Source organism: Rattus norvegicus, chromosome 6 (genome assembly GCF_021556685.1).
Source record: "Rattus norvegicus strain SHRSP/BbbUtx chromosome 6, alternate assembly SHRSP_T2T, whole genome shotgun sequence".
NCBI classification, from domain to species: Eukaryota; Metazoa; Chordata; class Mammalia; order Rodentia; family Muridae; genus Rattus; species Rattus norvegicus.
In genome coordinates this window covers 100,984,221-100,999,708 of record NC_141539.1, presented here as the reverse complement: position 1 = coordinate 100,999,708, position 15,488 = coordinate 100,984,221, and the positions used below count along the sequence as shown (strand labels likewise).

General features: G+C 42.6%; 1 protein-coding gene across 16 annotated transcripts in view; it reads right to left on the bottom strand.

The window, feature by feature from the left end:
* Syne2 (spectrin repeat containing nuclear envelope protein 2) overlaps nt 1-15,488 on the bottom strand; it is a 311,183-nt gene that overhangs the window by 172,150 nt on the left and 123,545 nt on the right. For all 16 annotated transcript variants that reach the window (XR_015622059.1, XR_015622060.1, NM_001427326.1 and 13 more), the window contains 10 exon segments: nt 12,369-12,548; nt 11,273-11,423; nt 8,107-8,265; nt 6,719-6,880; nt 5,488-5,589; nt 4,102-4,302; nt 3,063-3,234; nt 2,464-2,576; nt 1,294-1,496; nt 64-183 (listed from right to left, as the gene is read on the bottom strand). Coding sequence is in view for 14 of the 16 variants with exons in the window: in NM_001427326.1 (NP_001414255.1) it covers nt 64-183; nt 1,294-1,496; nt 2,464-2,576; nt 3,063-3,234; nt 4,102-4,302; nt 5,488-5,589; nt 6,719-6,880; nt 8,107-8,265; nt 11,273-11,423; nt 12,369-12,548 (1,563 nt within the window). In the remaining 2 variants the exon portion in view is untranslated.

Here is a 15,488-nt window from a genome sequence, read left to right as displayed (position 1 = left end):
TTATTGGAGCCCAGTGGAGAAAGCACACTCCCAAACAATACATTTCGGTGATGGTCGCCATACCTCTTCCGAGTTAACACTTGGGAAAACAGATCCGTCCTCTCCCCCGATGCCTCCACTTCTTTCCAATTCTCCTCGTGATTAGTCAACCACTTACTTAGGCTTCTGCAGTCATCTTCCAATCTACAAAGCCAATTCCCACATTAGAACATAATATAAGAAAAGATGACTGGGCGGAAACCAGGGGTGATACGGGCAACTCGGTTTTTACTGCTTATTTAAAACACACACTTTGACTTGATACATATCCAAACTTAAATAATTATTGCCTATATTCACGAAGGCAAAGAAGCAAACAAATGCAGGAAACTGACCGGCCAAGAGACAACGTGGACTCTCTTCCAAACAACTGCCATTTTAGATAGCTTGAAGAATCCCCTAAAGTTTTGTATTCCCAGCATAGAACCTGGATTTAGACGTTACAGTCAGTGTCTCAGCTTAAAGGTAGAACGCTTGAGGCCTTAGATGTTGTACCAATGAGGGGAGGTACACAGGGGCTGGAGAGATGGAGTGACAGTTAAGAGCCCTTGCTTTTTCAAAGGAGCTGGGTTCAGTTCCCAGCACCCACGTGGCAGCTTAAAACCATCTATAACCCCAGTTCCTGTGGAGTTGACATTCTCTTCTGACCTCGGTGGGCACCAGGCATACACGGGGTGCACAAGCTACATTCATAAACGTTTTTTTTCTTTTTTTCGGAGCTGGGGACCGAACTCAGGGCCTTGCGCTTGCTAGGCAAGTGCTCTACCGCTGAGCTAAATCCCCAACCCCAGATTTTAGGTGGCTTTTTTATTTTATTTTTTTTAAATCAGTGTTTTTTTAATGTATACTTTTATATGAGTAAGACCCAAATCCAATGGATCACAGTGACAACAGATCAAAATTATTTGATAACAAGTTGTGTCTGTCTTGAAAGGTACATACAGCCTTTTCTCTTTCTTGTCCACAATCCTTAAATGCACAGTATACCAACCATTTAGATAGCACTTACATTGCATTAGCCGTTATGAGAAATCTACAGATGGTTTAAATAAAGACTGTGCATCTAGTATTGCAAATATCATGCCATTTCCAGAAAGGGCTTGAGCAACCACGGGCTCCCACGAACCAGTGAAGCTAGAGGCAGCAAGGAACAACTGTATCTACTTCACTTGGGAAACTGGCAGGCATTGACTGTGCCAGCATATGTATAGCCTATGCTGTGGTGAACTGGAAAGCACTACCACAGTATCCCACCTCAGCAGCTGTTGGAAGGAGCTGGTCAGTTCCCCTGCTCGGGCCTGGCATACGGACTCCATGTTCTCTAATTCCAGTTCCTGACTCCTGAGCCAGCTGTCAAGCTCCTTCACGTGAGCTTTGGGTAGGAGCATCTTCACGTGCTGTAGAACGGTCTCCACCTGCTGTATTTTACTATTTCCTCCTCCAAGAGTCAAGAAATCCTTAAGAAATACAAAAAAAAAAAAATCAGTTACTTCTACAGTGAGGTCAAAATGTGTCTGCCACGCCCTTGGGCTAGAACAACATGGCTGACAGCAATGACAGATCATTTCCAATAGTTCTAGAATGGAGGTGTGTGTGTCTATGTGTGCACGTGGTGTGTGTGTGTGTGTGTGTGTGTGTGTGTGTGTGTGTGTGTGTGTGTGTGCCTGTGTCTGTGTCTGTATTTGCAACTGACTTTCTGAGGCCTATATCAAGCAATAATACCACAATATGACCCAATGCTCGCATGGGACCAAGACAGAGAAAGCTGACGACTCCTATCTCAGTGGTGCTTCAGTTCTCATAAATACTTTCTTCGTTCTCCTTCTGGCAATCATACGTGAAACTGAACACATTATTCTTTATTTACCTTTGCCCAGATTCCCCCCATCCCAGAGTTCATGTCTCAAGGTCTGGGCATCAATTTCTGAGGCCCATGAAGTGAGCAAATGTAAAAGTGAGCAGAAGGGATGCAACGACGCATTCCTGAACCCGGTGCTGGGGACCAAATAAGTACAGAGAGTGATGTGGTATTTTTTTTCTGCAGACTCCTTTCCAAGGACACAGGACATCAGTAGAGGGAATTGGAGCCCCATCAAACAGTGCATTAACTAGGACAGCAATAGTCATGTGGGAAAACATATACAGATATATAAACATATACAGATATATAAAAATCATTGTAAATAAAGGACTTGAGTATCCATGAACATTGCTGTCCCTGAGGCTGGGAAAGGGGGAAGTGCCTGGAACTACCAATGAACTTAAGAACATAGTGTACTGTAAACAAAGTCAGAAGCCCCGGCTACTGGGGTCAGAGTTGGGAGAATCGGTTAAACACAGGGACTCAAGGTCACCCCAGGAAACGGAGTAAAGAGCTCTTGTAAACATTTTGGTCTTGATAAGTTTTTGGCATTTGTGTCTTACAGAAAGTTTTTGCAGCTTTTGTTCCATGCTCAGTTTTGTTTCTGGTGGTTCAAAACACTCCTTAAGATTCGTTTTGATGTTGCTGAACCAGTCATTAAAGTTCTTACACTGCTCTGTAGAGGAAAAGGAAAAAGCTTCCATGTATTCAGACAGTAATTCCTATACTTGACACACAAGGGACTAGGAACTTGCTTCCTACGGCAGTGGCCAAAGCCACAACACATTCTTAGACCCAGTGCAGAGGACCAGTGGAGTACAGAGAGCAATCCGGTGTATTTTTTGCACAAACACCTTTCTAAGCACACAGGACATCAGCAGAGACACAGTGCTCACAGACACACCCACAGACAGGCCCACGGTGACCACATGGCCCCAGTGATTTAAAACAGAGATTTAAGGCTTGCAGAAAGGGATTTTACTTATACCGGGCATCAACAGTGCTCCCATCCCAAGAATTTATTCAAATATTATCCCTTTAAATACAGTCTGTACAAGCTATCTGGAAGGCGAGTTTAGATCAGTCTTTGGGCCCACAGTGCTATTTCCAAATTCATATTTCAGGACTGCCAGAAATAGTGTTCGAGACACCTCGTGCTCACCGTTGAGGAACGTGGCAAAGTGATCCTGCAGGGCATTCTTTTTGGTGTTAAATAAGTTGCTGACACTCGCATATTGCTTTTTCAGTTCGGAGAGCTCTGGAGTGAGGCAGCCTATTTGATTTTCCAGGATCGTCATACTGTGCTTCTGCTGCAGGATCTGCTGCTGGATTTCCTGCACACAGAATAAGCCAGTCGCTTCATCCTCAAACTGGCTCACTTCCCTGAAAGCTCGTGAGCTCCTAATTACATACATGTCTGCATGTACATGTATGTGCTGGTGTATACATACATGTGTGTGCCACTGTGTGTTAGGTCAACCTCAGATGTCTTCCTTGATTATTCTCCACAGTACTGTTATTATTGTTGCTTTAATTATTAACTTATTGCTATTGAGGTCACCGAACTTGTAGCTCACTGACTGGTTGGTTGGCTGGCCCGTGACTCCCTTGTCTCAGCTCCCCCTGTACTAAAGTTACCATGTTTGTCTTATTTTTTTTATTTTTTTTATTTTTTTTTTAAAAAAACATGGATGCTAGGGATCTGAACGCAGGTCCTTCCTGCGTACATGATGAGGACACAGACAACCAAGCCATCTCCCTGGCCACAGAGATTTTCATTATTTTTCTAAGTCCAAACAATTTTTAGTTGAGTAACTCTGCTTTCTATTTCACAGCCAACCTATATAGTACAGTGCCGTTGACGTTTTTACACTTATTTATTGGATGTGTGTGTTGGTGCCACTGTGGGCATGGGAAATGTTGTGTGGGTTCAGGGGATTGAACTCAGGCCACCAGGCTTGGGGCACTTCCTGAGCTGTCTCACTGGCCCACAATACCCACCCTCGGTTCCCCTCCTCCCCACTATTTTCACTAACTACACAAGGCCGAGATCACCAATAGTAAGCGCTAAGAGAAATCTCAGTGGTTGGGAGGAGCTCTTGCCTAACTATAATCACTAGTACCACCAATATATATAAACAATACAGAGTGTAAACAAGGTCTGATCACCAGTAACCACCAGTATATATTTTGGGCGGTACCTCAAGCTTCGTGAAGATCTCCAGGCTATCAGAGGGAGACAGGGCATTCAGGAGAGACTCAGTCATTCCCATCTGGGTCTTGGCCTGGTCCAGATCCTCTCTCAGCTCAGCTGTGTTTCCACAGGGCCCGGAGCTGTTGGAGGCTCCTGTGACATGTACTTTTATATCTTTCATCTTGCTCAGGACAGAGGACTCCATGACCTGAAATCACCAAACGCAGGCAGCGTGCGGTAAGGAGCCTGTTTCGGCATACCTCAGGCAAGCGCCACAGAATAAACTGACAACGCTTCATCTGAGAGTGAAAAGGATTCTTATTGATGCCTTAAAAGAAAGAAGAACTAAGGCTGGGTGTAGTTGTGGCGCACACCTTTGACTCCTGCAGTGTTGGGTAGTTCTCCGATTCTAGCCTGGTCTCCAGAGCGAGCCCCAGGTCAGCGAGGCATACACAGAGAAACTCTGTCTCCAAAAAAGAAAGAAAGAAAGAAAGAAAGAAAGAAAGAAAGAAAGGAAGGAAGGAAGGAAGGAAGGAAGGAAGAAAGAAAGGAAGGAAGGAAGAAAGAAAGCAGGCAACAAAAACTATATGCAAAAACAGAAACGGATATTTTCTAAGAGTAATTTTAAGCCTCTTTCCCAAATAAACTGTGTCTAGCGTGCAAACAGAAATGTTATGGTGCTCATAAGAGAAAACCTATTTCTAAGCACATAAATGAGATTAAAATATGGAGAGAACATTAATAGCCTTGCTCTGCTTATTTACCGGATCTCACTAGTCTCCAACTCATGATCCTCCTGCCTCAGCCTCCCCAGTATTGGGATTCCAGGCACGCATCACCTCACTGGCTAGCACTGATGGCTTTTCTATGTGTTCGGCAGGAGGTGTGAGCACTTCACACGCAGACTGAAGAGGACTGAGCAGCTTGTCCAGGATACAGAACTAGTAGGCTGTGCAGATAAGGTGCCATCCACGAGGCCTGCCCAAGAGCTCGTGTATAAACACCACATCCCTTCATCCAAATGAAACTGAGAAGTCTCTTCACCCAACAGAAAATCATCCTCGAGGCAATCCAATGACCCTACTCAAGACAGAGTCTCCTCCCTACACACACATGGGAAAGTTAGTCACTTCACGTGTGATCACAACCAGCACTTCTCCACACGGTGGGCATGCAAGGAAGTACAGGGAGAGAAAGAGTGCAAACGCATAACATTATCACACTGAATGTGGTCGGCACGCTGCCTAGGCAGATTCTTAACATTTTAATTGAGCACAAATAAGTAATCATTCTAATTTCATTTTCTATTTAAATTTAGAATGTGTGAATTGCAGATGCCATTTTCAAAGGGACAGAAAATGTGCCGTTGCGACCTGAATCAAAATTCCCGTACCTGCAGTTCAAGTGGCTTCTCATTACTCTGAAGCAGCGACTGTATGTCAGCCACTCTTCTAGAAAATTCTGCAGTTTGCTCTTCGTGGACTTTTAACTCCTCCTAAAATAGAAGGTTTTAAAGAGAAATATCGTTATTTCATCTCACTTTCGGGGACCTGTGATTCTTATTGTAGATGTGCAGAAACTCGAAGGAGTTCTTGAACTTCTCCTAATCCTTTGTTTTTCTAATGGTCTGAAGAATAAGAAACCCAAACACCTTACGGGTAGGGCAAATGATAGCCAAGGGAAGAGTCTCCTCTCAAGACAACAGGGTGAAGTAAGGCTTGTGCCAAGAGGCTGTTTGCATGGCTGAAAAACATAGCTAATGTCTTGGCTATGCATATACAAATTCTGAATGAGCACGTGTACCCTTGGAATCTGGCTCATAGGCTGGCTGTATATATATAGTGCTTGACTACATTTGAAAATAACTTATAATTTAAGACGCATCTAAAAGACCCTTAGAGATGACCAGTTTTATACCCATCCCAATTGTCCAGGAAACTGGAAATCAACCTTACATTTTAAAAACTTTTCCTATCATGTAGAAAAATACATGATTTAAAATACTTGAATAAAATGCAAGAAGTTGAGTGATAATGAGAGTCAAAGCTTTAGATAAATACATACCCATATTTTTTGAACTATACTGAATCACACTTACCTGCCCGTATCTAAATGTTTTCTGATCTAGAAAGATCTTGTGCAAATTATGACATTAAACAAATAAGTGAGAAAGAGTTCCCAACTGTGGCACTGACATTGAACTCAGAGCCTCCAGCATGCTAGAGAGGCACTGTACCTCTGAGCTACACCCAGCTACAACAGAAACAACTCTTCCTACATCAAAGGAGGTTACTCAGACTCTTTCCAAATGCCGAATTGAGAGCACTGTTTTGTTTTTATTTGTTTTGTTTTGTTTTTAAAAATCGACTTTCTTTTTGTTGAAACCCTTTCTCACCCAAGGGTCCACAAAGCCCTTGGTTGTCTGTGAATCCCAGTCTAATCATACATGCAAATATTTGCCTGGATTTTACAGACCAATCAATGGAGCTGAGAGCCCTCTCAGAGAAATGGAGGGAAATACATTGTTTCAATGCAACTATTCTACCCTGATGCAAAAAGGCAAAGGCAACATTGAGGTGTCAACAGCATGTAGCCAAGGCACCTGACTTTCCAGGTTGAGTTACCTTCAGCCTTTCTCTGTCCTCCTCAGTCAGCTCGTGGGGTCCTGTCTTCCCAAGGACCTTTTTAGTCCACTCGTCAATGTTGTTTTTTATGTTGGAAAGTTTGTCCCACAATGCCAGTGCTCGGCCAAGATTTTCACCGTATTCTTCTGTCTTCTCATTTATCTACAGCCGATTGTAAATAAAAAATAATGGAGAACATTGTTTCATTAACTTGTTTTGAAATATTTTAATAGAAGCTAATCGTCTGATTCATCAACAAAAAAATTACTTTTGTATATCATGTTGCCCTGTCTCTTTAAAAAGGAAAACTCAGCAGACTTGCTATAGCATGCCTGTAATTCAAAGCAACTCTGGAAGATCACTAGAGGATCGAGGTCAGGCTATACTACATAAGGCCTTGTCTCAAGAAGGGCATGGTGGCATGTGGCTCTAAAGACACTGAGGAGAACGAGGCAGGAGTCTCAGTGCAAGTCTGGGGCCATCCTGGGCTTCGTAGTAAGTTAAAACCAAGCCTGCACTACATAGCAAGACCCTGTCTCAATCAATCAATCAATCAATCAATCAATAAAATTATCTGATTAAACAAAAAAAATACAGATAACTTAGTTTGTAACTGGTAAGAGTATTAAATTAAACTACAAATGCATCAAGTGTACAGTTAAATATTAAGATTCTGCATGAAAGGTCATGTTGACTAATTTATTTTCAACATATTGAATACAATTTTAAAGTTTTTTTGTGTTTTGTTTTTTTGGAGACAAAGACTCACTATGAAGCATTGGCTGACCTGAAACTCTGTGTAGACCAGGCTGGCCTTGAACTCACAGAGATCAATTTGCCTTTTAACACCCAAGTGCTTGTATTAGCAGCATATACCCTTGCCTGGTTATTTTTATTTTTTGGAGAGAGGCTCTCATCAAGCTCAGATTAGCTGTCAATTCATTATCTTTTTATTACTACTTCCCAAGTGCTGAGATTACAGGTGTGCACCATGATGCCTCATGAACACACACACACACACACACACACACACATGCACACACACACACACACACAAAATCAGGAAGACTAAGGTCCTATTTGTTAGTAATGTCTAACTCTGAGAGGAAATTAATTCCTAAGTTATTATATTACATTTTTGTACAAAAAAAGTAAAAAAATAATTTTTTTTTTGGTTCTTTTTTTTCCGGAGCTGGGGACCGAACCCAGGGCCTTGCGCTTCCTAGGCAAGCGCTCTACCACTGAGCTAAATCCCCAACCCCAAAAAATACTTTTTTTATAAAGAACAACAGCTTAAACTTTCAGTATCATAAGAATACTGAAGACAGTCTTGCTAAATATCAATTTATTACGAAACATAATTTTTAGTTAATTAACCGGTCACATACATCAAGCCATCTATCCACAATAGCATTAGCTTCTTTTTCAAAAGGGGGGTCTTCAAAAGTCTTCATCTTATTTAGATGATATTGTAGGTTTTTACAAATCTGATTTATCTTGTCTACAACTTCTAAATGGTTGCTGAATTCTTCTTTGACAGTTTCAATCTGTTAAAATAAAAAGCGAAAGATACATATATTCAAAACACATATATGTAGAGAGCAGCAACTTGGAGAACAGTTCTATTATTATTAATGTTGTTGTTGTTGTTATCATTATTATCATTATTATTATTCAACCTCCTCCAAACAACGATCACAGGGCCAGTGGAAGGGATTAGTGGAGTAAAGGCCATTGCCGCCAAGACTCACAGCCTTGGGTTTAATCCCCAGGTCCCCATGGAAAGGACAAATGACTGCTCTTCCGCAAGTTATCCTACACATGTGCTCTGTGACATCCGCGTGCTCTCACTCTAAGTAAACAGATGTAAAGCAAACGAAAAAGATCATAACATGACTGTAATTGTTCTGCCTTCCCCAGGGGTGATTGTTAGAATTGTATTATTTTAATGATAGCCTTGGCTCACTTCCCCCTACTCTGCAGTATGAAACATGCATCCATTTTTAAACTCTTGTTTCAGGGGTTTGGTACCAAAGTCAAACTTAAAGCCTCATGCATACAAGGCAAATGTTCTGCCTTCGTGCCCCACTGGGTTACTTTTGGACAGTCTGGTTATATACTCCAGGTTGGGCTTGAACTCATGATTGTCTTGGTGATTTCATCATTGGAGAAACTGAGTAAAGGGCGAGAAGGGGCACTCTTTAGGACACACAGTTATGTGTGAATGAAGAATTATCTCAATATAAGAAGCTTAACTAGTGAAATCAAAACCAGGCGTAGTACACGTTTCAATCCTGGCATTCGGAAGCCTGAGGTAAGAGGATTGCGAAGTTCAGGTCTGAGCCTTACCCAGAAGGAAGGGGCCATCCTTGTGAGAGACTGCTGAGTGACAAAGGGAGATCTTATATCTAAAACCCCAAAGCAAGGGAGTGGAAAAGACAACTCAAGTCAGTAGAAGTGTTTATTACATAGCCAGGAGGGCCTGAGTTTGAATCACCAGATCTCAACAGTGGGAGGCAGAGACAGATCCCTTGCTGGCCAGCTACCTCTGAGAACCAAGGGATCTAGGGCTTAAGTTCATTGGAAATTAGGACAGACCAGTGAACTCAGAGCTAGCTGCCTCTGCTAAATGGAACTAGGAAAACAGACTGTCTGTAAGGCCAGCTACTGCTTTATGATCTTGGTGGCCCCCTTCGATTACGTTTGATACGAAATCAGCCACACAGTCACCATTGTACAGCTAATGTCTCTCAGCGAGGCTGCTTTAGTATACAGTCAGTCAGCTCTGTGAAACAGCCTAAGAAAATGGGTCTCAGACAAGAGCCATGACTCAGTCCTGGTGTCTCTGAAGCACCGGGGCTATAGTTCTAAGACTAAATTGCTCATAAGAATCTGGTTGATTGGAGACAAAGAAATGGCTCCGTGGTTAAGAGCACAGACTGCTCCTGCAGAGGACCCGGGGTTTAGTTCCCAGCATCCACATGATGGCTCTCAACCATCCAGTTCCAATGCCTTCTGACCTCTGTGGGCAGCGGCATGCATATGGTACACACATTCATGCAGACAAAACACCCACACACATGAAATAAAAACATCTTTAAATTTTTCAAAATAAAAATTTAAAAAGCTGATCTGGTCAATAAATACTTCCATTGAATTGATCTCAAGAAACAGGAAGTTTAGGATGTTAGAGAGATGGCTCAGCTATCAGAACCTTGGTTCAAGTCTCAGCACCCACGTGGGGGCTCACAATTGCTTGTAACTCTAGGTCCAAGGGATCTAATGCACTCTTCTGGCCTCTACGGCAGTGGTTCTCAACCTTCTTAATGCTGTAAACCTTTAGTATGGTTCCTCATGTTGTGACAATCCCCAACTATAAAAGTATTCTTGCTGCTACGTCATAACTATAATTTTGCTACTGCTATGAACTGTAATGTGAATATCCGCTTTCTGATGCTCTTAGGAGAGCCCTGATAAAGGGTTGTTCAATCTGCCCCCAGCCTCTCCCCCACAGGGGGTTGCGACTCACAGGTTAAGGCCCACTGCTGTACAGGCACGAGGCATACAAGTGGCAAACACCCACACACACAAAATTAACTAATAAATTAAAAATCTATTTAAAAAGAAATAGTTTAATAAAACCTCTTACTAATAATCAAATGCATCAAGGGGGCTACATGTCGTACATGCTGTGACAGTCTGACAGCCCCATAGCTTGAAGCTCAAGAGCCAGTGGGAAAGGTATCATTCTGACGTTACAGTCTTCCAGTCAACAGTACGGTGTATTCCTGTCTAACCATGCAAATTCGTAGAAAATAATGACATCTAGTGTCCAAAAGATGTTGTTCTCCTTAGCATACGAACTGGGATTAGTGAAGCCATAATACAGATGGCCAGCTGGGGGACTCGGCTGGCAATAAATACTGGAATTGTAATGTCCTCCTTGTCTGTAAGCAACAGGGAGGGTTTCCTACCATATCATCCCTCAGGCCTGCATGAGGACTCACACTCCCTCTCAGGTAAAGCCTCAGGGTAAGGGTACTTTACAGTCCTATAGAGGGGCAGTGGGTGACCCCAGGGCTGGGACCCACAGTCCCAGTCAGTGCTAAAGCCCAAACCAAAGTAACCCAGTACCAACTTGGAAACGGATTTCTTTCCAACTCTGGTGATAGATCTTATCAATTCCTCAATGTTTGGTAAAAGAGTCACTACTAAATTCTTTTAAAACAAGTTCCAAAGATGATTTCTTTCATAATGTCCCTTTACCATTGGGCTCATCAGCCACACCACTACGCGGGACAGCTCTTTTGAAAGGAGGGCTCGGGGTTGGGGATTTAGCTCTGTGGTAGAGCGCTTGCCTAGCAAGCACAAGGCCCTGGGTTCTGTCCCCAGCTAAAAACAAAAAGAAAGAAAGAAAGAAAGAAAGAAAGAAAGAAAGAAAGAAAGAAAGAAAGAAAGAAAGAAAGGAAGGAAGGAAGGAAGGAAGGAAGGAAGGAAGGAAGGAAGAAAGGAAGAAAGGAAGAAAGGAAGAAAAGGAAAGAAAGGAGGGCTCACCTCAGCTTTCTTCTTCTTCAGGTTGTCCTTCCCCATGTAGGAAGCTTGCTGGGAGATTATGCCCTCTTCTTTCTGAATCAAAGCTGTCAGGTTGTTTTTAATATTCTGATATTGTCTTAACAGCTCCAGAACACTTCCACACTGTTCAAGGCTATGTAGAAAGACAAGAGGGGAAACAGCCTAAAATAATACTGTGTATGCTGTCACATCCATCCTACGTCACAAAAGGACTTTCCCTCTCCACATGGCTTGATCACACAGCCAAGAATGATGATGCAGCAAACAGACCACATAAATAAATAAGCTCCAGATTCATACCTTTATGGATTGTGTGAACATGTTAACACATGTAAGCTCTGGAGAGACATATCCAGGATTATATGCTAACATGTGTAACCTCTGGAGAGGCATACAGGACTACATGTTAACACATGTAAGCTCTGGAGAGATATACAGGATTACATATTGACACATGTACGCTCTGGAGAGATATACAGGATTCATAATTCGATAGAAGTATTTCCAACCACAAGACGTGTTGGAAGACAGCCCCTCACTAATGTGATCGGAGATTATTTGCTCTACCACTCATTGTCAGCTCAGCCCTTTTAGACAGTAAAATAATAATTCAACAGGTGTGGCAGTTAACTTGGTTTCCAGTACAACCAGGTGCTAATTAGTCCTAGAACTTAGGGAAGGCTCTATGGCCTATGAAATTAGACTAGATCATGTGTCACAGACTGGCTTCATGGTGGCTTCTGTATATGCAGGTTCCATTCACACACAGGACATGCTGAAGAGGGGGCGGAGAAAGGACCATAGGAAGGCTTAGGGGAAGGCACATGGTGGCTCAGGGACTTCCCACAACAGAGAGGTGGCATGCCCCCTGAAGGAAACAGGGAGGGAAGTCAACCCAGAGACAGAGGTTGGCAGTGTGAGGAGGTACCAGAAGTGTGTGTGACGGACATTGGCCAGTGAGTGCTAGTGTGAAGCCCTGTGCTTGTACCTGAGTTTAGGGGATGGGTTTCCAGTACAAACACTTCAGAACGTTAGCCACAAGACACATTCTTAGATTGAGAAGGGGTTTTTCTCTTACCTCTCTGTGACAGACGCTTTCATGTTCTCCCACAAGGCTGCTGTATCTTCACACTGTTGAATCACGACTTTCTCACTGCCGTCCTTGAATTGTGGGAGAGAACTAGCCATTTTTTGTATGTGCACCATTTCTTCTTCAAATCCATCTAGGTCCTTATCCAGCCTGAGTAAAGACTTTTTCCTAGAGTATGGAATTAAAAAAGGTGCATTAGTCAATTGTTAACCCATTTGACTCAACAAAACATGAGGAATGTCAAACGAGTGTTTTCATTTGTCCTCATGAGATTAATGGCAAAATCATAACACTCCTACTACAAAGGAATTCCTGTACAGTAAGCACAGGAATGCATTCCTGCATCAGAGAACAGAATACTGTTTGGCATTTTAATTAAATATAATAAATATACAAAACCATAAGCAATAACACATTTCCCCCTTTGGTGAACATATGTGTTTATGTATTTGAGAGAAAACACACACACACACACACACACACACACAGAGAGAGAGAGAGAGAGAGAGAGAGAGAGAGAGAGAGAGAGAGAGAGACAACATTATGATAGGTGGTTAAACAAAGCAAGACCTCCAAGTAAGGGTGAGGGGCCAAGGAGGAAGGAAACAGTGGGACATCATATACCTCATATATAAAAAGCTCTCCCAATTCTAAAAGGAGTCATCCAACTAAGGGTTTATCATGCAAACCCATCTTGGAGAAAGAGTCCCATCACCTGAAAATAAGCTGCAACAGCTCAGGTTCTGCCTCCCTGCCTCTGATTCACCCTCCACTACTCCTTCATCCAAACTGGAATTGAGACCCCAGCACCTTCCCACTGTCTAGGTCTTCATCCTCCTCCACCTGCCAGCAGTGTTTCACAAGGATGGTCGCTTCCTCCCGAGGCACTTTGATCTCCCCAATGCTCCTTATCTTCAGCTGGGTCTTCCTCATTACCCTGATCTCTTACCTCAGAGGACCCTTGAAGGTGTGGCTTGCACTTCTCTTGCATCTAAGCTCAGCCCTTCGGCAGTTTCTATCAACACCATGACTTTAAACAGCAACTGAGGACCTCAGTGCGACTCCCTAACTTAGACCTTCCTCCTGACACCTTTCAGCTTTACATCATCTGGGAACTACAAGGTCAAAGCGGTACTTCAGACCTATCATTTCTAAAAGGAAGCACAGCCCCTCTGTCATTCAACAGCTGGAAGACGTCAGTCTTTCCATCCATTAATGGTAACTCCACTCCTCTAGCATACAGCATCTAAACGCTTTCGACTGGTCCATGCTTCCATTACCCCTCCCTCATCTGGACAGTGTCTTCCAGGGTCCACAGTTTTTGTTACATCAGTATTGAGAAATGTCAGGAGCTATCATAGGAAAAGCTAAAAACCAGCAAGTGATCTCCCGGAGCTGGTCTGCCTTGGATTAAAATCTACAACGGCTCCGGTAGGCAAGGCCCAGGAGAAATCCATTTTAGGAAAGATTCTTGCTATTAATATGCTTTTCCTGTGGTCATTATTAAATATATAACTATCACTAGGTGCTAGCCCACCCTTTTGAGCAGATCTCTGCAGACCTACAAAGGTGTACTATCTTGTAGTGGTGCTATACAGAAAAATAGATAATTCTATAGAATTCCTGAATTGATTCAAATAATTTTAGAAAGTTTTTAGAGATGGTCACAGTTGCTAGAAAGATGGAATGAAGTTACAATCAAGAATAGAATGTGCCCACTCCTCAGAATAGTTAAATAAAGGCTGCATAATAAGAAATACAGTGAGCTTTCATAATTACACTAAAAAAGAGAAATAGACCTGGGACAATATTGTGTTCGAGGAAAAACATTTAGGCCCCAGGATAAAGTCACAGGTGTGCACTGTGATAAAGCAAGGACATGTAAAAACTGTTGCTTTGAACTTATAATGATTATATGAAACAGTGCTTTGAACTTAATACCAACATCCTTCTCTAACTCCCATTTTATGTGACATTTTATCTCTGAGGTAACTTTCTAAAGAACTGTTTGTCTAAGAAGGCATAAAAAGACCAGAGAAAAGAAGGAAAGTTGGGTTGGTTGTTGGTTGAATGGTTTGGCTGGAGTAGCTTTGCCCCATCCATCCATCCATCCATCCATCCATCCATCCATCCATCCATCCATCCATCCAAATGTGTACATCTGCTTGTCTATATGCTTATGTATTGAGTATATGTGTATATGTGTAAGCAAGCATGAATAATTGTGGAGTTAATTGTGAAAGATGGTTGGACCCGGCCAGAGTGTGGGTGTATGAATGTTTGAATATGCATGTGTCTGTGTATATTTGCCTGTATATAGCATCTTAATTCTTTTCCTTTTCTTCCTCTCTGGTTCACAAAGAGTTAACCAGCTTATCCAGAGAGGTTTCTGGCTGATTCTCGCCAGAGAAAGGAGCAACAGTGATAAATCTTTCCACTTATTTATGATACGTTGCCAAACAATCCCTGGCCTCAGAAGAACTCAGACAGGCGTGTCAGCTAGTTAGACTCAAGGCAGGTAAATGTTTTATTATTATTATCTTCCTACATTTTATTACTTGTAAGCCCAAGTCTTAACCCCATCGACTCTCTTTCCCCTCTGTTGCCTCAAGAAGAACCAAGAAGAAGACAGAACAACTGCTGGGGCAGGCTTCTATCAGGGAACCAGTTAAGGTCAAAACTTTGTCACTTTCTGCTACTTAGAACCCTTGAATGACATCAGGTCACTCAGAGAAAGCCAATATGAGTTAAGCCCTATCACTGCTGTGACACATCATTCCTCAGTGCTGTCCTTTCTCACCTCTTCACAATGACACTTGGATTTGTAACTACTGGTCCCTCAGCCCAGAAGGCTCTTCCTCAGGGTGATCACAAGGTTTGCTCTTATACCTTATTTGGTGTTCGGAGCATGTCCACAGTGATGTTGCCCCTGATCACTCATCCAGCCATCGAGACCTCTTCCTCTTTGCCTTTTTCAGGATTCTGACCGCCAGTCGCACTACATGCCTTAGCCCTCCCAAGGTAAGCTAAGCTCTAGAAAAGCCAAGAACTTTCTGTCTACTTTGTTAACTGCTGTATTCCCAATTCCCAAAACTGTCTAGCACAGAA